Here is a 21,482-nt window from a genome sequence, read left to right as displayed (position 1 = left end):
GTCTAGTTGGCAGCCGGTTTCAATCGGAGTGCCCCAAAGGTCGGTCCTGGGGCCGGTTTTGTTTAATATCTTTATTAATGATCTGGAGGATGGTGTGGACTGCACTCTCAGCAAGTTTGCAGATGACACTAAACTAGGGGGCATGGTAGATACACTAGAGGAACGTGATCGTTCCCCTTTATTCGACATTGATGAGGCCTCATCTGGACTATTGTGTCCAGTTTTGGGCCCCACAAAACAAGAAGGATGTGGAAAAATTGGAAAGAGTCCAACGGAGGGCAACAAAAATGATTAGGGGTCTGGAGCACATGACTTATGAGGAAAGGCTGAGGGAACTGGGATTGTTTAGTCTCCAGAAGAGAAGAATGAGGCGGGATTTGATAGCAGCCTTCAACTACCTGAAGGGGGGTTCCAAAGAGGATGGAGCTCGGCTGTTCTCAGTGGTGGCAGATGACAGAACAAGGAGCAGTGGTGTCAAGTTGCAGTGGGGGAGGTCCAGGTTGGATATTAGGAAACACTATTTCACTAGGAGGGTGGTGAAGTACTGGAATGCGTTACCTAGGGAGGTGGTGGAGTCTCCTTCCTTGGAGGTTTTTAAGGCACGGCTTGACAAAGCCCTGGCTGGGATGATTTAGTTGGGAATTGGTCCTGCTTTGAGCAGGGGGTTGGACTAGATGACCTCTTGATATCCCTTCCAACCCTGATATTCTATGATTCTATGATTCTTCCCCTTCTAGGGCTGCTGGGGTTGGGGCACTCAAGAAAGTGGTAGTATCTCATTCCATCTGACATTTTTTTAATAGTTATAAAATGTATTCATTTTTCACATTTTGTACAAAATAGGAGTTGGTTTCTCTTAATTAGGAGAATCAGCTGAACGTGAGATTTTAACTAGGTGAGTCTGAAAACAAAATGAGACTGGGTTCTCCTGGTTCTGGAAAGGTCCCTCACAGCTTGCCCCATGTCTCTTCAGCTTTGCTCTCATGATTGTAGAACAACTTCAGGGGAAGCATCCTTGCATCATTGGCTCTTTGGAGGCTTGTAGTAAATTCTGCAGCGCTCATTAAATACCTAGGAGGCCAAAATAAAAATGGAGTCATTCCTTATAATAAACATCCTCCACACAACAGAAGCTGGGGCCAGAACTGGCAATTCTCCCTTTCTACAGTGCACATGTCAAAACTATGACTGACGACTGACCTTGCAGCATTAATGATTGTTACCACTCTCGGAGATCCTTGGCCTATTCACCTTCCCTGCAGGTCAGTATTCCAACACATGCAGCCTGGTGCTAAGAGACTGCATAGTACTAGATGTGCTGACTTTCAGATGAGACAAAACTAAGATCCTAACCATTTGTGGTTACTAACCTGTGGCATGTTTCACAAAAGGAAAAGCACTTGTGTACTACATTCTGTCAGTCTAAATTTACTTTGGCAGTTTAACTGGATACAACTATTCTTTACTTTCTGAGCTAATCTGTTGTGTTGTATCACTGTGTTGCTCAACAGATGCCATGTTGCACATCAGAGGTGGGGCATTACAGTGGAGGGTGAAATGAAAACTACATTTATGGGTCACACCAGTCTGTAAAAGCTTTGTAGAGTTATTGTATACAGTTGCAATCAATTCAATGTTTTTGGATAAAAATAATTTTGACTACTTGATAGCAGTCTGCCCTTCAGGTGCACATACTAGCACCACTACCCCTTCCAGCACTCACCTTCAGCAACATGCTTGGCTAAAATCTGGTAAATAGAATAGAATAGAACTAGTAACCTCAGATTCAGACTCAATACCTCTTCCTGCAATGAAATGATTTATCATGGAGATTTCTTAAGTAATAAACAGACCTGACTCTTACCTTTTAACATCTAAGGTTATGTCTACACTGCCACTTTCAGCGCTAAAACTTTAGTCATTCAGGGGTGTTAAAAAACCCCCCTTAGTGACAAAAGTTTTAGTGGTGAAAAGCGCCAGTCTAGACAGCGCTTTATCACAAAACTACCACCCCTCGTTTGCGGTGGTTATTTTTTATTCCCGGGAGAGCTCTCCCCCGGTAATAAAGCGTGACTACACTGCCTACATCACAGCACTGCCACAATAGTGCTGCTGTGGCTGCGCTGTAACGTGGGCAGTGTAGATATAACCTAAAATAGCGTGAGCTGTAATGCTGGCATCACACATATTCTTACCACCAACTAAAAGGTTAGGGTATTTAGTGTTCAGCCAATTCTGGCTCATTTTATAGAGGTACTTAAAACTGTTTCAGAGTTGTCCCTTTCCACAGTCCCATGCTCTCTGGATTGAGCTCCTAGTGGGGGAAAGGATCTTTAGGGCCTGCCACCAACCTCAGCAAAAAATTGCAAGTTTGCGAAGTGCAAGCTTCAGCTTCTACTTTCAAAGATCTGTTCAATGCCCACTCTGCCTGATAAGAGATTTGAACATGCAGCTCCCACCTCTCAGGTGAGTGCGCTCCTCCCCTCTCATTTTGTGTGCAGTTCAGTGTGCTCTGAGAACACCTACCAGATTGGGCCATGCAGGCAAGACAGGCAGGGTAATGCCTAGTTTCACCTGGTGTAGGGATCCTGCTGGGGCTTCAGCATGAGATAGGCGCCTGGGCACCAAGACTGAGGCAGCCGTTTATATGCCCAGAGGAAGAAACTTCAAGTCTCTGATGCACCTAATGGTAGAAATGTAGGCTCTGAGTGATTTTTAGGTGACACCAGGGTTAGGTAGCAGCTTAGCAGGGACTTTCAGTGGTAGCTAAATTTTGGACTTAGGCACCTAAGTTTCTTTGTGAATGTAGCCCTTGATGGCTAGATGGGTGGTATAAACCAGATTCAACTCTACTAGTAAACACTCCCATAAAACAGCACTCTTTCTGCTAAGCCACACCAACTTTCCAAGTTGCCCAGAGACATAGTAACTTTTCTTAGTAACTGCCAATTTGAGGTGATTGAGGTCAAGATAATTAGTCCGAACAGCAGCTTTCACTCAATTAAAAATAATCACACTTCTGTGAAAATGCTGTGCCTACTATTGGTTTCAGAATTCTATTTTGTTTCAGAGTTAGCTTCCCATTGATACGAATGGGAGCAATTCATACCTACCTCAGAGATACTATTTCAGACTGTCAGCAAACTGAGGCACAGATCAGTGTATTGGGTAAAACTGTCTGAAATGCATTTGACAAACGTAATTCAAAGTAACTTTAAAAAAAAAAGTTGTCAATAAAAAAAAGTTATTAAAATGGCTTATTTACCAAGAGCCTGGTTTACTGGAAACAAAAATTCAGTGACTGTTTTGGTAATTTTTTTGGACAAAAGCATGAAACACTTCTGAAAAAATATTTTGATGTGAAAACAATTTCACTTTTAAAAAACCAAACAAACCCTGTTTTGCAACCAGCTCTGGTACTGGTTAGCGTTAATTTGCATTTTGAAATTTACTTTTCTGCCATAAGGGCTACATACTTTTTTTTTTTTTAAATGACAGTTTCAATTCTGGTACACAATTTAACAGTCACTTACAAAAACTGGGCAATTAGGCAGCAATTTGTAATATTGCACAACTGCATAATAGATGAACAGTCTCTAATTCAATCAATGGGTTCAAATCATTTTACAAGACTACAGTACTTTTTCCCAGAGAGACTAAAGCAGAAGGAAATTACATTTTCTCAGTCATACAGTGAGACACTGACAGTAGTGGGGATAAAATCCCAGAGTCCTGGTTACTTATTCCTTACTCTCATCTGCACCAAACAAGAGAAAATCCATATCTTTTTTATGTATCTTGTGCTGTGCATCCCTCTTTTTTACCTCTTGGGAGTTTCAGAATTTAAAAATGAGATACAACTCTTACTGGTCAGAGCTTACTTAGACAGGGTGCATGGCACTTGACTCCAGAGTACCAGAGCAGACATCATAATGCATCCTGGCCTGATATCGGTATTAGCTGTCTCAAAAAATCAATCTCCTTTCTTTAGGGAATACTGGAATGAGGCATGAGGCTGGGATTACTTGACAAAAAGCTTTCTACCCCATTTGAAACTAGAAGAGGATTTTAGGAGTGAGATGCCCAGAAGTTCTAGCACTTGGCTTTAAAATGATCTTGTTGCTAGATTAACAACCCCAGAAATTGATGGACTATTTTCCACAAAACTGGTATTGTAAGGGCAGCAGAACTTCCCTCCTACACAGTGCCTCACTGCACCAGGGTGCCTCCATTATGACACGCAGAAGCTCCTTCCAGAAGTAGGAGGGAGTTCAATCTTCCTGGCCCACTCAGTCCTAGATATCTCCACTGGAGATGGCTCACAAGAAGGCCAAATAATGCCAAATGTGGTGGTGTTTGTGAAACAGATACTTATCCCCCAAGAGCTACACTGAGGTACACCAACTCATTTCACAGAGACCATCAAGCATAGGGAAACAACTTTAGGGTTCTTTATCTGTAAATTAAGGACTGCAGAGGGGGGAGGTGAAAGTGTGGACTTGAAGCCAGTTCCCTAGAACTGTCTACCTTATTTCTCCCCTCATCCCCTGTTCATCCCTCCATAACTCTCCAATGCATTATGGTTACACATCGGTTTAAACAGATAACATCACATTCTTAATAAAACAATGACTGTTCTGTACCTTCCAGCTTCTGTCGTTTACTACTTCTTCCACATTCAACTCAGACTGCATCAGCTTCAACTGCAAGAAGTGTGAGAGAAGACAGACACCATTCAGAGTCAGATATTAAGAACAGGCCCCCACAGTCTTGGCAATCCACATACTATGACCCTAAAAATCCCTCAATGCCAACTGGCAAAGGGTTCACTGTTCTGTAACAGTAACTCCGGACAAAGTCAGTACACTAGCACACTGCTTTCATAGTATCTATCTATAAAAAATGTCATGTGAGATCTTCAATAAAAGCTGGGGTCATGCTTGTCATTAGTATCAGTGTGAGATGTATGTATAAATACTGTGTGTGTACATACACACACCCACAGACATTTTCAGTATGTTCTTAAAAATGTCTGAATCAAGGTAAGATTGACAAACAGGTTTCTGCCAGACAAAGGATGCATATTCAAGTGTCTCAGTACAAATGTACAGTAAGCACTGTAAGCCAACACAATGGAAGCCCTGTTTTCATACCAAGGAATATCCTGGGGGCCATCCCAACTCTGGGAACAAAACATTAATTTTGAGGGATACAAAGAGAAAGCAAAAAGCCAGCTCTTTATCCTGTACCTGAGGAAGTAACTGTCCAGTCTGATTACATTCATGAAAATGGGATCGCAATCTGCCCTGGTTGGAAGCACTGCAAAGGACATTTAGACAAGATAAGATGGCTTTTAGGCAGATGGTTATGCTGTTTAAGTTTAGTCGCTAGAAAGTGTGTACAGATTTTTTTATACATAACCATCCTCTTTCCATTATCTCTTAACCCTTCACAATAAATTTGATTGTTTTCACAATAAATATCTCAGTGCTGTGATGTGACATATAGGAACTGATCCTCAGATGACTCAAACAAACTGGTATGGTGATAAATGAAGGGGGGTAACTCCCTTTTATGGACACCCAGCCAGCCAGCAGCTGCTCTCTAATTGCTCTACCTATAAAGGGTTAGAGAGTCTCACTGCTATGCATAGGTAAAAGGAAGTGAATGGGCACCTGGCCAAAAGATCCAATGGGAAGGCTGGAACTTTCTAAAATTGAAACAAGACTCCCCTTTTGTTTGTCTGTTGTTGTTCTGGGGGAGCGGCAGACAGGAACCAGTTATGCTGTGAGAAGCTTGGGCCTGGTATGAAAAACCATCCCTATCATACCTAAAAACTACTCATCTAAAACTCCAGATATGTAAGTAGATCAGGAAATGTCTAGGAAGATGCAATAAGGTTTGTCCCTTTTATTTCTTTATGGCTTATAGATTCCTGTGTGCTAACCCCAGGTGCTTTTGTTTTGCTTGTAACCTTTAAGCTGGACCTCAAAAGAGCTATTTTTGATTCTTAATCCTTGTAGTTGTTTGTTTTTTTAAATCCAGCAAAAGCCTAAGTTCACAGATGTATTTTCTTCTTTAATAAAAATTTACCTTTAAGAACAGAATTGCATTTGTGTGTCTTAAGAGGTTTGTGCACATGTTGTTTAATTAGCTGGTGGCAACAGCTGATTTCCTTCCCCCTCTCCCCCCGCTTCTTTCTCAGCTCTTTCCTGGAGGGGGGCGTGAAAGGGCTTGAGGATACCTCACAGGAAGGAATTCCCAAGTGTGCCTTCCTTGGTTCTTAAAGGGGTTTTGCATGTGGGTGGTGGCAGCAACTACCAATCCAAGCTCATAGAAGAGCTGTAGCCTTGGAAGTTTAATACAAGCCTGGAATGGCAAGTATTCATTTTTAGAGTCCTTGAGGGCCCCCACCTTCTGCACTTGAAGTGCCAGAATGAGGAATCAGCCTTGACAGGTCTGTACACTGTCCCTTGAGGATAGCAAACCTGGTATTCCTGCAAGTAGCCAGAAACAGGGGCTGGATATCACAGGGGAATGCTTCGAAGGAGCTCAGGAACTGAGATGCACCTATTGTTAGCCTGCAAAGCAATGAGGGCTAGCATTGCCCTGAGGAGATTGTTTGGGTGGGTAATAGGCTGGTGTTCTCAGGGACCGGACACCGAGTTAAACACCAGCATCCATCTCTCTCTCTCTCTCACTGGACACAGTGAGGTAACAAGGTGACTCTCAGTCCTGGGCACCCCAAGTCACACATACCATCACTGAAGAAGAGCAGCGTTGTGTAGCTCGAAAGCTTGTCTCTCACCAACAGAAGCTGATCCAATAAAAAAATATTAGTGCACCCACCTTGTCTCTAATAGATTCTAGTAAATTTAAAACCTCAAATTCTTTTTTTTTTTAATCAGTTTTTACCACCCTGGAGCAAATTAAAGTTGCACAGGCCATGTTAATTTTGGCATTTCCTAATTTTGCATGATCAAGCACCCACACTGTAATATTCTTTAATTGTATGTAATTTCTAGATTGTTTAGAAGGATTTTCTTTTTTCTAGTTGTGGCACCATAGTGACTCCTCCACATAGCATCAGCAGGGTCTGAACCTAGGTCCTATAAATCCATAGCACAGAGCACCACCACTCGAGCTAAAGGAGGGCCACTAATAGCATTAATATTAGTAGGCCAGCCACAAGAGGCCGAGGAAAACACTTTGCCACTGGCTTATACATCTGTTTTCTACACAGTGGAATCTTGGGGATCAGGATACCTGGCTCTGAAAGGGAGTTTGCTCTAGCAGACAGCACAGATTTGGCACACTTACGCTGAAAGGCAGTGTGACTAAATTAATGTGTCTTGGGTCTGCGCGATTAGAGATGCTGTTCTACCCCCAGCTCTGCCAGAAGTGACCTTGGGCAACAACTCGGTTGCTTCCCTTGTAAAACTCTGTCCCTCACAAGACAGAGTAGGATGCCATACTCAATAAAAAGGGTCAAAGAACACACAATTAATACCACTCAGAGTTGGTACTAGAACACATGCTCTACCCCAGTGATCAAAGGCAGTGTTCAAAACTTAGTGTTACAAAGAAAAATGCCACTGAAATGAGAGTGGGGCCTTGCTTCACTCAGTCAACAAGCTCAGCACAGTTAAAGGCATGCACAAACTTGGATTTTCAAAAGACATACAGTTGAAGTTGCCTTATATCTAGTGAAAAGTAATATCTTGGCAGTGAACATTTATTCTCTAGATTTGAACTACAGGCTACAAGCACTCTAGGCAGCTTGAGCAAAGTTTTGTCCTAGCTAGATAATAACCAAGGCTCGTCAACATCCAGACTACATGAATTTGTTTCTTCTGATAATTTGAGAAAAGTCTATGGACTGGCTGAAATGCAAATCACAGATCTTTTTTTATACTGGCATGCTAATTTTTTTTTACAACTTGTTAACATTATGAAAAATGTATTTGGGAGTCAGCCATACGGCTTTGTATCTCAAACACTTCAAGCTGATGTTGTAGCTACTGGTCAACATTTTCAGAAATGGGTCCCTGAAGCTGGGCTTTACATCTTTATTTAGATACCAAGAGACCTGATTTTTAAAAGCGCTAAGCATGTCAGTGGGAGATGCCACTCTGCAATTTTAAAAATCAGATCTCTTGCTTGAGTCTAAGGATTTAAAGGTAGAGATTTTCTAAGGCACAAATGGCGGTTAAGTGCCGAACTCCCACCGAAAAGTCAATGGTAGGGGACTTTGGCACCAAGCTGCCATTTGTGCCCTAGAAAAAGCTCTCCTGAAGAGCCTAACCTTAAACTCTGATTTTTCAAGAATCTTACTCAATCTTTAAGGAGAGATATTACAAACATTATGTCCAAGGATCAAACAGATTCCCTTTCTAAGTACTTAATTCAAATCCCAAGGTGACTGTTGACGAACAGGTGGAAACACATGAAAATATTTAATACAGTAGAATCTCAGAGTTACGAACACCAGAGTTACAAACTGACTGGTCAACCCCACACATCATTTGGAACTGGAAATATGCAATCAGGCAGCAGCAGAGACCAAAAAAAGTAGATACAGCTCAGTACAGTGTTAGACATACACTACTAAAGAAATAAAGAAAAAGTTTTAAAAAAAAGATTTCACAAGGAAACTGTTTCTGTGCTTGTTTCATTTAAATTAAGATGGTTAAAAGCAGCATTTTTCTTCTGCATAGTAAATTTTTATAGATTCTAGGACTGGAAGGGACCTTGAGAGGTCATCAAGTCCAGTCCCCTGCCCTCATGGCAGGACCAAATACTGTCTAGACCATCCCTGATAGACATTTATCTAACCTACTCTTAAATATCTCCAGAGATGGAGATTCTACAATCTCCCTAGGCAATTTAAAGTCAATGTTCAGTTGTAAACTTTTGAAAGAACCACCATAACGTTTTGTTCAGAGTTATGAATAACTTCCCTTCCTCAGGTGCTCATATTGGATGTTCTTCTAAAAAGGTACGCTCTAGGAATTATGTTGGGAAAGGTTCTATGGCCTACCATACAGGGGGGTCAAGCTAGATGATCACAATGGTCCCTTCTGACCTCAATCTATGAAAAGCCTTTCAAAGTAGGATGTACAAATACAGGTATTCTTGAATGCTGATGTGACTGCCAGATGAACTTTCACATTACTCAAAAAAATTCCAGACTGTTCAAGATATAATAAATTATCTAGAATTAACAACATGGTGGACTGATAAGGATTAAAGTCTTCACAAAACACCCAGCCTGAAAAATGTTACCATTTCAAAGTATAAATCATCTATTTAAGGAGGATTAAGTTGCACTTCCAGGGAATAATTACTGTCCAAGCCGCTTTAACAAGCCAACATCCACGCTGCCAGGCTCAATGATTTCAGATCTAGATGGAAGACTTCTCCTTGACCTTGGATAGTAGGTCAGGAAAGACAGGTAACAAGCACCAGAAATTCCAATGCTAGAGCCAAAACTTAAAATTGACATGCCCAAGTTGGAATAATCAGTAAGACTGGAGCTCTGTTGGTCTAGTCTTCCTGAGGATCCTGGGAATAAGAGCCACTAGAGGAAAATCACGTTGACTGACCCCAGGACAGAGAAGTGCCATTCACCAGAATCCAGATCCCTGCTTCCTCTGGAACACAATTTCAGATACAGCAATATCCTGTAAAAATCATATTGAATTAAGTTTAAGCATCTTAGGAGTTCATTGTACTTAAAATGTAAATGTTTGTGTATTATGGAATTGTACGCAACATCTCTAAAGAGGAGACCTCACTAATGTAAACCTTGGGAAGTGTTAAGAGCTACAAAAGACTATTTGAAACACTGTGCTAGACTAAGTTAAGTGGGATTCCTAGGAAATACCTGGGAGGTGGGGAAGGCAACTTCTCACCTCTAGACTCATCATTTTGAAGCTGTATCCTGAGGGGAAAGCTTGTCTGCTGATCACCTGTTGCATGGGAACCAGACCAGAGGCCCAAACTGGATAAAAGAGTGACCTTCAGATTCAGCAGGTGCTTGTTCTGAGCCAAGATAATGAACTTTTAACCATAGGAAAACCCCTTTGGTGGGATTTGAAGTACTGTTCACCAGCCAGAGCCCTTCTTGGAGTCAACGGGTGGTCTCTGATAAGCTTATAAGCCAGCATGTAGGTTTTTTTAATTGTTTTCTCTGTAATAATTTTACCTTAAGAATAAATGTACTTTCTTAGAAGGAGCTGTGTGATATATATGGCAAATTGATTACCTTTCAAATGCTATGCAAAGCTAAGCACAGACAGACCTGGAGAGGCAGTCTGTCTATGCTGGGGAATTCACAGTGTAGGCAGGGAGCCATGCAGCCTGGAAATATCCTGGCTGGGAGGGAGAGACACACATATCTCTGCCCAAAAGAGGTGAAGGCGGGGGAGATGGAACCCTAAGAGTGGATGCCCTTGCTAGATCACGGAAAGGGAATAGAGGTGCACAGTTGTCTAGAACTGACACACACTGCATTCTCCTTTGTGCTAAAAAGGTAAGCGTTCCCCACACCTCTGGCAGAAGGGATAAAATCACAAAACTTGTTGAGACAAGATGTAATACTAGATTAACTCTACTCTCAGCACATTCAAAAGTGCAATTGCTTTATCTTGCCAAATTTCAGAAGGTGTGTTAATGAGCTCAAGTTAGGTTAAAGCCTAGGCTCTCCTTATAAGATGTTAGTTAGATCAAGTATCAGAGGGGTAGCCGTGTTAGTCTGAAGCTGTAAAAAGCAACAGAGGGTCCTGTGGCACCTTTGAGACTAACAGTTAGTCTGTTAGTCTCAAAGGTGCCACAGGACCCTCTGTTGCTAGTTAGATCAAGTTATCTAGCTCGACCTAACATCACACTTTTAAATTAGAGTTATTGATTAATCGCAGGGAACGCAGACAATTAACTCAAAAAAATTAATCACAATTAATCGCAGTTTTAATGGCACAGTTAAACAATAGAACACCAATTGAAATGTATTGAATATTTTTGGATGTTTTTCCACATTTTCAAATATATTGATTTCAATTACACAGAATACAAAGTGTACAGTACTCACTTTATACAAATGTTTGCACTGTAAAAATGACAAGAAATAATATTTTTCAATTCACCTCATACAAGTACTGTAGTGTAATATCTTTATCATGAAAGAGCAACTTACAAATGTAGATTGTTTGTTGGTTACATAACTGCACTCAAAAACAAAACTATGTAAAACTTTAGAGCCTACAAGTCCACTCAGTCCTAAGACAAACAAGTTTGTTTACATTTACAGGAGATAATGCTGCCTGCTTATTTACAATGTCACCAGAAAGTAAACAGGCATTTGCATGGCACTTTTGTAGCTGGTATTGCAAGGTATTTATATGCCAGATATCCTAAACATTCATATGTCCCTTGATGCTTTAACCACCATTCTAGAGGACACGCGTCCATGCTGATGATAGGTTCTGCTCGATAATGATCCAGAGCAATCCTGACCGATGCATGTTCATTTCATCATCTGAATCATATGCCACCAGCAGAAGGGTGATTTTCTTTTTTGGTGGTTCGGATTCTGTAGTTTCTGCATCGGAGTGTTGCTCTTTTAAGACTTCTCAAAGCATGTTCCCACATCCCGTCCCAATTAGATTTTGGAAGGCACTTCAGATTCTTAAACCTTGGGTTGAGTGCTGTAGCTATCTTTAGAAATCTACCTTCTTTGCGTTTTGTCAACTCTGCAGTGAAAGTGTTCTTAAAATGAACCATGTGGTGGGTCATCATCCGAGACTACTATAACATGAAATATATGGCAGAAGGCACATAAAAGAGCAGGAGACATACAATTCTCCCCAAGGAGTCCAGTCACAAATTTAATTAATTTTTAACGAGCTTCATCAGCATGGATGCATGTCCTCTGGAATGGTGGTTGAAGCATGAAGGGGCATATGCATCTTTAGTGCATCCAGCACATAAATATCTTGTGACTCCAGCTACAACAGTCAAGTATCTGGGGATAGCCATGTTAGTCTGTATCTACAAAAACAACAAGGTGTCTGGTGGCTATTCATAATGATACAGCCCAGTTATACCTGTATATCTGGACATCATAAATAGTCACTGAACCAACAAGAGATGATTCAATTTTAGTCTTGGGTTTGTTAAGTAGTGAGGACATTATATAAGAGCTGGTCATTGGAAATAACCTTGGATTGAGTGATCACAAATTTCTTCAGTTTAAATTCAGTGGAAGGATAATCTAAACAAGGTTGGTGACTAGGATTTTTGGTCTCTAAAGGGCAGACTGAGTAATAAAGGGAATTCAAGAAGTCAATGGGACCGAAGTGCTCACGGACTAGCACTCAGAACACTTGGAATTTCTTTAAGTCAAAGGTACAAAAACTATCTGGCAATTTATAAACCCATACAATGGAATACACTTGTAGGGAAGAGCTCCACACCTAACTTCAATTACCACCTCAAAAAGAATATTAGGAATAAACACAGAACATACAGGGAAAGGAAAATGGGAGTGATCAAAAACAACTATATGCCTTGGAGGACAGAAAAATGTAGGAATAAATTTAGAATTGTTAAAATCAAGCTGAGCTAGACCTTGCAAAGGAAATTAATAGTAAGAGGTTTGTAGTAGGGATGTAAACAGGGTTTAAAAATAGTAACTGTGTAACCTATTAAAATTCTATCAGTTAAATGGTTAACCATTAAAGAGTTCACATAAGCAGGGAACTACAGGTGCTGGGGGTGCTGCAGCACCCCCACATTTTACGTGTGGCTCCGCTGCCCCATGCGGCAGTGGAGTTTAATCGTTAACCGAAACCAATAAGAATGATGCTTATTGGTTAATGGGTTAAACTTTTACATCTCTAGTTTGTAGTTCTATAATAAAAAGAGAAAAGGAAGGATGAGGAAGGGCCACTATGCAGTGTGGATGAGGTAGAGATAAAAGATAATCTAAGTATGGCCCTAAAACTAAATGAATACTTTGCCTCAATTTTCAATAAAGGTGAAAGTACAGAACACACACGAAGGCAGGATGGCTGATGAAAATGTGTAGAGAGGCAAAGATTACCACATGACAGGCGGAAGACTTAGATCTTAATTTGCTCAAATTGGGAGGGTGGATAATTTCCATCCCTGAATACTGAAAGAACTGGCAGATGAGACTACTTTGTTGCAATGAAGGAACATAGACAGGCAGGCAGCTACATTTATGCCTCAGGGGACAGAGCCTGCCTCATGCCTAATTCCTCATGCCTTGGGCATTGGTGCACCTTGGTCCTTCATGTTCTCTGCCTGTGGCACACAATAGTTTAGTCTTCTGAGGCTTTGATCTATTCTGGTTGTTGGGCTTAATATGGAGGATGATGTTTAGTGGACTGTGATATACAGGTGATCAGACTAGATGATCTGGTGGTTCCTTCTGGCCTTAAACTCTGATGGTATACTGGAGTTAAGGTTGCATGGCAGTTTATCAAGCCTTGCGTGTTAATGTGGAAGGAGGATAATAGTAAGTAAAAGATTGTTGTAGGTAGCAACAGCATGATTGTAGACCCTGTGTATATACTAGCTTTTCAGAATTTAAGGAAATGCTACTCAAGTAAAACAGAACATTAACTTTAAATGAAGTTTTTTCTCTCTGAATTCCCTTATGTTACTTAAAAACTATGTAAACTGGAGATAAATAAAAAGCAAACAGTGCCCTACATTTTTTGCAATAGTGAACATAGCTGCTATACTGAGCCTATAGAAAAGCATCAATATTAAATACAACCATTGTAATCCAGCAAATTTGCTCTTTTGAACAAAGTGTTACCTAGCAAAGGTCATTACAGTTAATATAGTGTTTTCAAAATTGAAAACACTCAAATCAGCTATTGATTAAAATCTTTTCATAGAAATGACAAAATGAAAAATATAGGAAAGTGATATTTGTGTACCCCACAGATGTACAGTAATCAACACTGGAAGTACGGTGTACAGTCTCCGTATATACTCTTTGCAAAAGTGTTTGAGAAATAGTGAAAAATCAGGGACCCAACTTCAAACCCATCCGTTTTTATTCCCAAAATATTTTGAGATGCTTATTTCCCTACAAATTCTAACTGCAAAGAAACTGGAAGAGACTCTCCTACACTCCTCTCCACCTCCCAGGAGTAAAACATTTACCATTTTTTTCCCTTGTTTAAAACACAATTCTCTCACACAACCTTAATTATGGCTTCACTACAACTCCACCATAATAATAACCAGACATTCGGTGAAACAAAGGCAACCACTATAAAAGGAAAAAATCTTTAAATAATATATCATTAACTGTGGATCTCATTGCCATGAGATATCAAAAACTACCCAAGGATAATGTTAAACAGCAACTACTAAAGCTAGACTTGTTTAAAGTCAACAAGTTTGGAGAAAGTGCATCCAAGAGTCTTACAAGAGCTACCCAATGAGTTCTTTGGACTACTAATTATTGAAAATTCTTGAAACATTGGGGAAGTTCCATAAGATTGGAAGAAAGCTAGTGTGTTAATATTTTAAGAGTACTTGGATGACCTGGGTAATTTTAATCCTGTCAAGTTGACATCGAGCCCAGGCAAAATAATGGAATGTCTGACATGGGACTCAATTTAGAATTAATGCCAATCAACATGGGTTTATGGAAAAGATATTATTAATCTAACTTGATTTGTTTTTTTTATAAGATTACAGGTATGGATGATAAAGATAATGGTGTTGATGTAACAGACTAAGGCATTTGACTTGGTGCTACAAGACAGTTTGATTAAGAAACTAGAAAGATACAAAATCAACACAGTATACATTAAATGGATTAAAACCTGAATAATTGATAGGTCTCAAAATGTAACTGTAAACAGATTCATGCATATATATTTTGAGTGGGGTCCTGCAGGGACTGGTTATTGGTCCTAAACTTTTAACATTTTTAGCAAATGACCAGGAAGAAAACAAAATGTTTATGATAGTGTGCAGAGGACACAAAAACTGGGGCAATGGTAAATCAGACCACAGGTCACAAATATAGAGCAATCAGCACCATTTAGTAATCTGGGCATAATCAAACAAAATGTGTTTCAGTAGGTCCAAATGTGAAGTCATATCTAGAAACAATGAATGCTGGCAATACTTACAGGATGGAGAACTCTTATCATGGGAAACAGGGACTCTGAGAAGGATTTGGAGGTCATGGTGGATAGCCGGAAGAACATGAGCTCCAGTTTGCCACTGTGGCTAAGATGGCTAAAGTAATCCTTGGATGTATAAAACGGAGGAATCTTGAGAAGAAGGAGTAGGGAGATTACATTATCTCTATTATTTTGCATTGCCGCAACTGCTAATGGAATAGTGTGTCCACACTTCAAGAAGGATTTTGAAAACTTGTAGGTGATTGAGAAAAGAGCCATGAGAATGATCTAAGGATTGAAAAACATGTCTCAAGGAGCTCAATCTATTTAGCTTGTCAAAGAGAAAGTTAAGGAATAACTTGATCAATCTACAAGTAGCTACATGATAAAAGGGCTCTTCAATCCAGCAGACAAAGATAAAACAAGATCCAGTGGTTTGAAATTGAAGCTAGATAAATTCAGATTTGAAATAAGGCACACATTTTTAGGATAACTAAGCACTGGAACAACTTAACAAGCGCTGTGGTGGATTCTACATTACTGGAAGTATTTTAAATCAAGATTGGATTCTAAGAGACATGATCTAGTTCAACCACTAGATTATCTAAAGAGTACGATGCACGGCAGGTCCAACCAACAAAACAGCATTCATGCGGGAGCTTCGTAAAAGGGAGGGAGAAAGGCTGCAGCAAAATTTTATGTACAAGCAGTATTTCAAAATTCAGATTGGTTCGAACTGGCCCCACTGGGTCCTAGAGTAGACTTTTGTGGTGAAAATTTGGGATGATTTGGTCAAAGTATTTCTGACATATGCATACCCCTAAAAAGCTGCTTTTAACATTTATAAATTCCTATAACTTTGGTTTTTTTCCCCCCCACACAGCCAGGGAAAACGTTATGGCTGTGATCCTCATTAAGACACATCACTGGACAGTTCCTCAGATCAACTATTCAACGATAACCAGTTTTGAAAACCATTATTTCAAAAAAAGTTATATTCTCATTCTCTTTTCCAGGTGGGTACACCAGGTTCTGGCAAGCATCTTTTGGAAACAGTATCTGCCATAGAGACAAAGGTTTACAGACAATACACCCCTCTTCAAGCTATTGTTTACTAGGGAACACCTTTGTCAGTGACACACCGAGTAACATTTGGTTGCTTCGGATACAGATGCTGGCCGTTTAACCCAAGGACCATGAATTCAAATCCTCTCCTCACAAGATTTGTGAGCGGTGACAATTAGCACTTTCCTTCTTGCTGTCTGGGGCCACAACGGGACTTCTTTTGGAAGTGTGAGTGGTGTATGAATTTTGAGGAAGTGCAACACCACAGAAGTGTATCTCTAGCACTATCTACACATCAGCCCAAGTCCTGCCCTAGAATAGTTTGGCAGGCTGTGGCAGTACTGTGCTGGGATATGAAACCCAGTATGGCTGATACAGGAGGAACTTGCTGTCATGTTGATAAAGACACCAGAGAGGTCAATGTAAGAGTCCTGGCTAAGACCAATCAGTTATGGGCCAAACAAGGCTCAGTGAACTCCTACCAGGCACCAGTAGGAACAACAGATCCAGCCTGCATCAGGAACTAATAGGTACACTCAGTGCATGCCACAAGCACACTGTGCTGAAAAGGGAGTAGGGAATTGAGAAAGGTAGGCTCTCGTGCAGGGCACAGGTACATAGCACTGAGATGGGTCAAGTTAGGAAGAGAACACCCATTGAGATCAAAAGGGCACTTCACTCCTCTGCAAGCCTCAAATGCTGTAGAGACGTATGCAAAACCTGTTCCCCCCATGCTAGTCTCTGAAATGGAGTAGGGACTCAGGAGGTCCCCTTCTCTTCCCATGCTACCTCCAAGTTGGTGTATGTGTTCCTCACAGTTGATCAGCTACAACCGTCTCTCTCTGTGGCCCCTCCAGTACTACTGGTTGTATGAGGTGCCTGAAGGAAGCACAGATGGTACCTAAGAGGTGGTGACATGTAGCCCCAAAGCCTTCCCATCATGCCCCTACCACTACCCTACCTCCTCACAAAACCAGGAACATTAATAAAAATTTGGTTAAAGGGGAGTTACAATTGCCTGGCAGCGCCCCAGACCCTTCAAACTGACACCTCCAAAATTCAGGAAGTGTTATTTTGTTTGGAGTACATTAGAAAAGAAGGAATTGTACAGTTATAGTAATACTTTCCATACCACACTCAACCTTAACTCTGCCCCTTGGGTGATAGCAATAGGAATATAACATTACTTTGCCCAGTCTAATGAAAACTGCCAGTTTCTCAGCACCTCACACAAACCCCAGTATCAGCACTCCTGTTTATACACTTCCATCCTCACTATATTTTTGCAACACCGTTGCCTCAGGGACCTAGGTGTAGGATGGCAGACCTCACTAGGAACAATAGTTTGAGCTCTTGTTTACCAACTGAGTGAGGGGTTGGTAGGGGCCACCTCTCTGAAGCATCCCTTGTGGCAGGGATCAAGGGGGCAGATTGAGGTCCTGGAATGTTAACTAAATTGTGTATTGCCATATTTGCTAGTGTTTGCGTTTTGTTTAATTCCCTGATTCTCCAACATCTTCATTTTCAGCAGGCACAAGTTTTGAAAGCTTATGAGTAGAACCCTACCAAATTCACAGCCATGAAAAACGCGTCATAGACCATGAAATCTGGTCTCCCTGCGTGAAATCTGGTATTTTGTGTGCTTTTACCCTATACTATACAGATTTCATGAGGGAGACCAGCGTTTCTCAAACTGGGGGTCCTGACCCAAAAAGGAGTTGCAGGTGGCTCACAAGGGTTGGGTTTTTTGGGTCACAGTATTTCCACCCTTACTTCTGCACTTCCTTCAAAGTTGGGCAACCGGAGAGCGGTGGCTGTTGGCCAGGTGCCTAGCTCTGAAGGCAGCACCCTGCCAGCAGCAGCACAGAACCAAGGGTGGCAATACCATACCATGCCATGATTACTTCTGCGCTGCTGCTGGCGGTGGCTCTGCCTTCAGAGCTGGGCTCCCTCTCCAGCTGCCCAGCTCTGAAGGCAGGACTATCGCCAGCAGCAGCACAGACGTAAGAGTAGCAGTACTGTAACCCCCGCCCTCCCACAATAACTTTGTGACCCCCCCCGACTCCTTTTTGGGTCAGGATCCCTACAATTACAACACCGTGACATTTCAGATTTAGATAGCTGAAATCATGAAATTTATGATTTTTAAAATCCTGTGAAATTGACCAAAATGGACCATGAATTTGGTAGGGCCCTAGTTATGAGGCCCTGTCAGGACATCTTTAACAAAGGTTTGCTTCTCTTTCCTTTTTTAAGTGAGGGACATTCACTGCCTGTTAATGGCTGTTATTTGGTTAAGATCATAGTCTATGAATTGGTGACTGAATTGTGTTTATTTTACCTGTTGTCACAACAGATTATAGATTAAAAGTGTGGACAGTTGTGTCTTGTGGACTGAAGGGAATCCTCTCACCAACCAAGCCAACAAGTAGCCAAACTTGAGTTGTAGGAGCTAGAATTCAGTACAGGACGACAGATCTTCACAATGGAAATAATCAGTTAGCTGAACCACCAACCCTCCCCTTCTCCTTGAATGAATTCCAGGAAGTGCCACCACTCACCTTTGTCTGCTCTTGCCTGAGCTGCTTTAATAATGCTACGTTATCCTGGGCCTTCTCCCTCTCTTCTCGGAGAGTTTTTACTACATTGGAAGTCTGAGCAATACAGCTTTTGATTATTTTCTCTCTGCTGGTGTGACGAAGAGGGGGGGTTTTCTTGTTTTTTTTCATGTTTTCCAGTGGGTTGCATGCAGAGGGAGTGGGACTCAGTGACTTACTGGGTTAACAAGGGGAGGGGAGAGGGATTTTGTTGTTACAGAGGACCGGAGAGGGAACTTGGGACCCCAGCCGATGGCCGGGAGGATGGATACCCCAGCGACTGGTGACCTAGCGAGCCGGAGACCCAGCGACCCGGAGACCCAGCGTAGGAGTCACTGCCGGTTCTGGCCTATGGGAGGACAATGGGCTGCGAAGAGAGGACCCCAGTGACCTAACCAACCAGTTCCAGCCAGAGGAGGGCTGAGAGGAGAGGAGGCCCAGGCCACACTGTTTACGACCCTGTTTCCTTGGAGAGAAGGCAATGGACAGAGGTGGGGCTTGGGGCTGGTGATCTCAGATGCCCAGCTGGGAAGCAGGGGGGCTCTGGGCTGGAAAGGGGGAGCAGGCAGAGGCTAGTCCACCTGGATGCAGGGGAGACTGCGATGTGCTGTTCTGTGCTGTGCTGAGGGAGGCCAGGCCTGAGGCCTAGGGAGTTTCCTGTGCTGTGTTCAACACTCAATAAACCCTCCTGTTTTACGCTGGCTGAGAGTCACTCCGGTCTAGGGAACAGGGTTGCATCAACCCCTTCTGGAGGTGGAGGCTCCGGGAGTCCTGAGGGGGCCCACGGAGAGAAACAGGCGTGCTAAGTCTCAGAGAGGTGCGGCTCCAGGAGGTGGAGAGGCCAACCCTGAGAGAGAGTGGACCCCCGAGAAGGGCTGTCTTACTGAAAGGGACACCCCACACGGACCTCACAGGGCCAAGAGTGGGCACGACCTGTGAGTCCGTGACAGCTGGCATGAGCCTCCCTGAGCTAATTGGAAAAGAAAAAAAAAAGTCAGATTAACTAGTTCAATGGCCTGTAGGAAGAAAAAGCCTCTAAATTACAAAAACAAGTTTTAAAATAAACAGGCTGTGTTGAGTCTCACAGTACAGCTACAATAATAACTCCCCTATTTGATAGAGAAGTCTTGGCACAACTGTTCTCCTACACTTCTGCCTATGGGACAGGTCCCCATTTCCATACACCGCAAGGAGAGAATAACCCTTCCTTCTCTCAGAAGTGGATCCCACTCCCCACAAACTGGTAGCTGCATACATCATCTTATTTCCAATTCTAAGGTAGTTGGGGAAATTGAATTGCAATAGTAACTATATTGGTCTTTCTAGGCTGGTGCCATGCTATCAGGGGCTCAAATTGCAGGGTACACAGCAACCTATGGAGCAGGTGCTAGAAGAGCACAACACTAGCAGGGAAAGACACAATAAAGAAACTAAAGTAATTCCAACTGCTTTCTTAAAAAAAAAAAAGAAAATCATCTCATGGATATATTCCCACTCAGTACCAACAATTGAAATTCCTCAGTGCTTACAGGAAGTCACTGAAACAAAGTAGATTGAGGGTGGGACAAGAGACAGGTGGGCTACACCATTATACAAAATTGACAGGTCACATCTTTCAAAAGGGCTGCTTCTCATTGACACACCCTATTGCTTTGTTGTTTCCTTAGGTCAGGTCTATGCTACAAACTAAGACATGCATGCCTGTGACAATGGACGCAGCTCAGTGAATGGCGAGACTGTCCATCCCCGCCCCCCCTCGGCTGGACAAAGATACTCCCTCTGAGACATCTTTATACCCTGATACAAACAAGTTACATACTGCCCCTGACATAGTTACTGCCCTCTGATGTGGCTAGTTATCACCCATCACCTTGTACACATTGCTTCATCAAAACATCTCTATTACGTACTGTCATCCTGACCTTATCTTTTGGAGGGATCAGTGTGTTCTTGTTATATTTGGGGAATGTTTTTGTACCATCCTTGATATCGGGATGCTCTGGTACCACTCTTCTGAAATGTTTTGGTACCACTTAATATCGGGATGTGTTTGCACGAGTACTTTGTGACTAGCACTTCTTAGGAATGTGTATTTCTGCAATATCAGCCCTGTTCTTGCCAAATTCTGTGAGCAGATCCTGCTTCATACCAGGCCTCTGATACAAGGACTTATGTCTCAGTCTCTCTTACTCAAACAGCTACTATGGATTTAACCAAGAGATTCTTGGATAGAGAGTCACAGAAGTCTGCATCTATTACTGATTTTGTACTTTTTAAATTTAAAGTACTACCCTTCTAATTAATTAATGCAAGAGCCACATTCCAGAGGCTGGTTAATCAGGTATTACATAGGTTTGAGGACTTTGCTATCAGCTACATAGATGATATCACTACATTTAGCAGCAGAAAACTGCTTATCCAGTGGCCAGTATATCTCCCTTCTGCTACTCTGCTGTTCCCAACTGGTCTGGGTCTATCACACAGCGTTATAAATTTAAGTTTCCAGGCTCATTATTTGAAAGTGTTGTCAGGGCCGGCTCTGGCTTTTTTGCCGCCCCCCTGCTCCCCGGTGGGGAGCGCGGCCACGGCCTCGCTCTTCCCGGCCGGCAGGAGTGCCGGGGGAGGGCAGCCCCACTCTTCCCGG

The 21,482-nt window shown here is 42.0% G+C and overlaps 1 protein-coding gene across 1 annotated transcript; it reads right to left on the bottom strand.

Annotated features, from left to right (window-relative positions):
• Nucleotides 1-762: 762 nt before the first annotated feature.
• LOC128833866 (protein MIX23-like) lies at nucleotides 763-18,970 on the bottom strand. The gene is made up of 3 exons (XM_054022130.1): nucleotides 18,803-18,970; nucleotides 4,644-4,703; nucleotides 763-1,071 (listed from the first exon to the last, which is right to left on the bottom strand). Exons 1-3 carry the CDS (start codon nucleotides 18,968-18,970, stop codon nucleotides 1,021-1,023), a joined length of 279 nt encoding a protein of 92 aa, XP_053878105.1. The 3' UTR covers nucleotides 763-1,020.
• Nucleotides 18,971-21,482: the final 2,512 nt, after the last annotated feature.

This window comes from Malaclemys terrapin, chromosome 1 (assembly GCF_027887155.1).
Source record: "Malaclemys terrapin pileata isolate rMalTer1 chromosome 1, rMalTer1.hap1, whole genome shotgun sequence".
NCBI classification, from domain to species: Eukaryota; Metazoa; Chordata; order Testudines; family Emydidae; genus Malaclemys; species Malaclemys terrapin.
The sequence above is the reverse complement of the archived record's forward strand: the minus strand, read 5'-3'. Positions and strand labels throughout refer to the sequence as shown.

Bases quoted from the DNA above. Each gene is read 5' to 3' on its own strand.
- LOC128833866 (XM_054022130.1), bottom strand. From the start codon at position 18,970: ATGAAAAAAAACAAGAAAACCCCCCCTCTTCGTCACACCAGCAGAGAG. The intron at 4,704-18,802 runs GTGAGTGGTGGC...CACTTCTTGCAG, and splicing joins TCAGGCAAGAGCAGACAAAG to TTGAAGCTGATGCAGTCTGA. The intron at 1,072-4,643 runs GTACAGAACAGT...TTGGCCTCCTAG, and splicing joins TAAACGACAGAAGCTGGAAG to GTATTTAATGAGCGCTGCAG.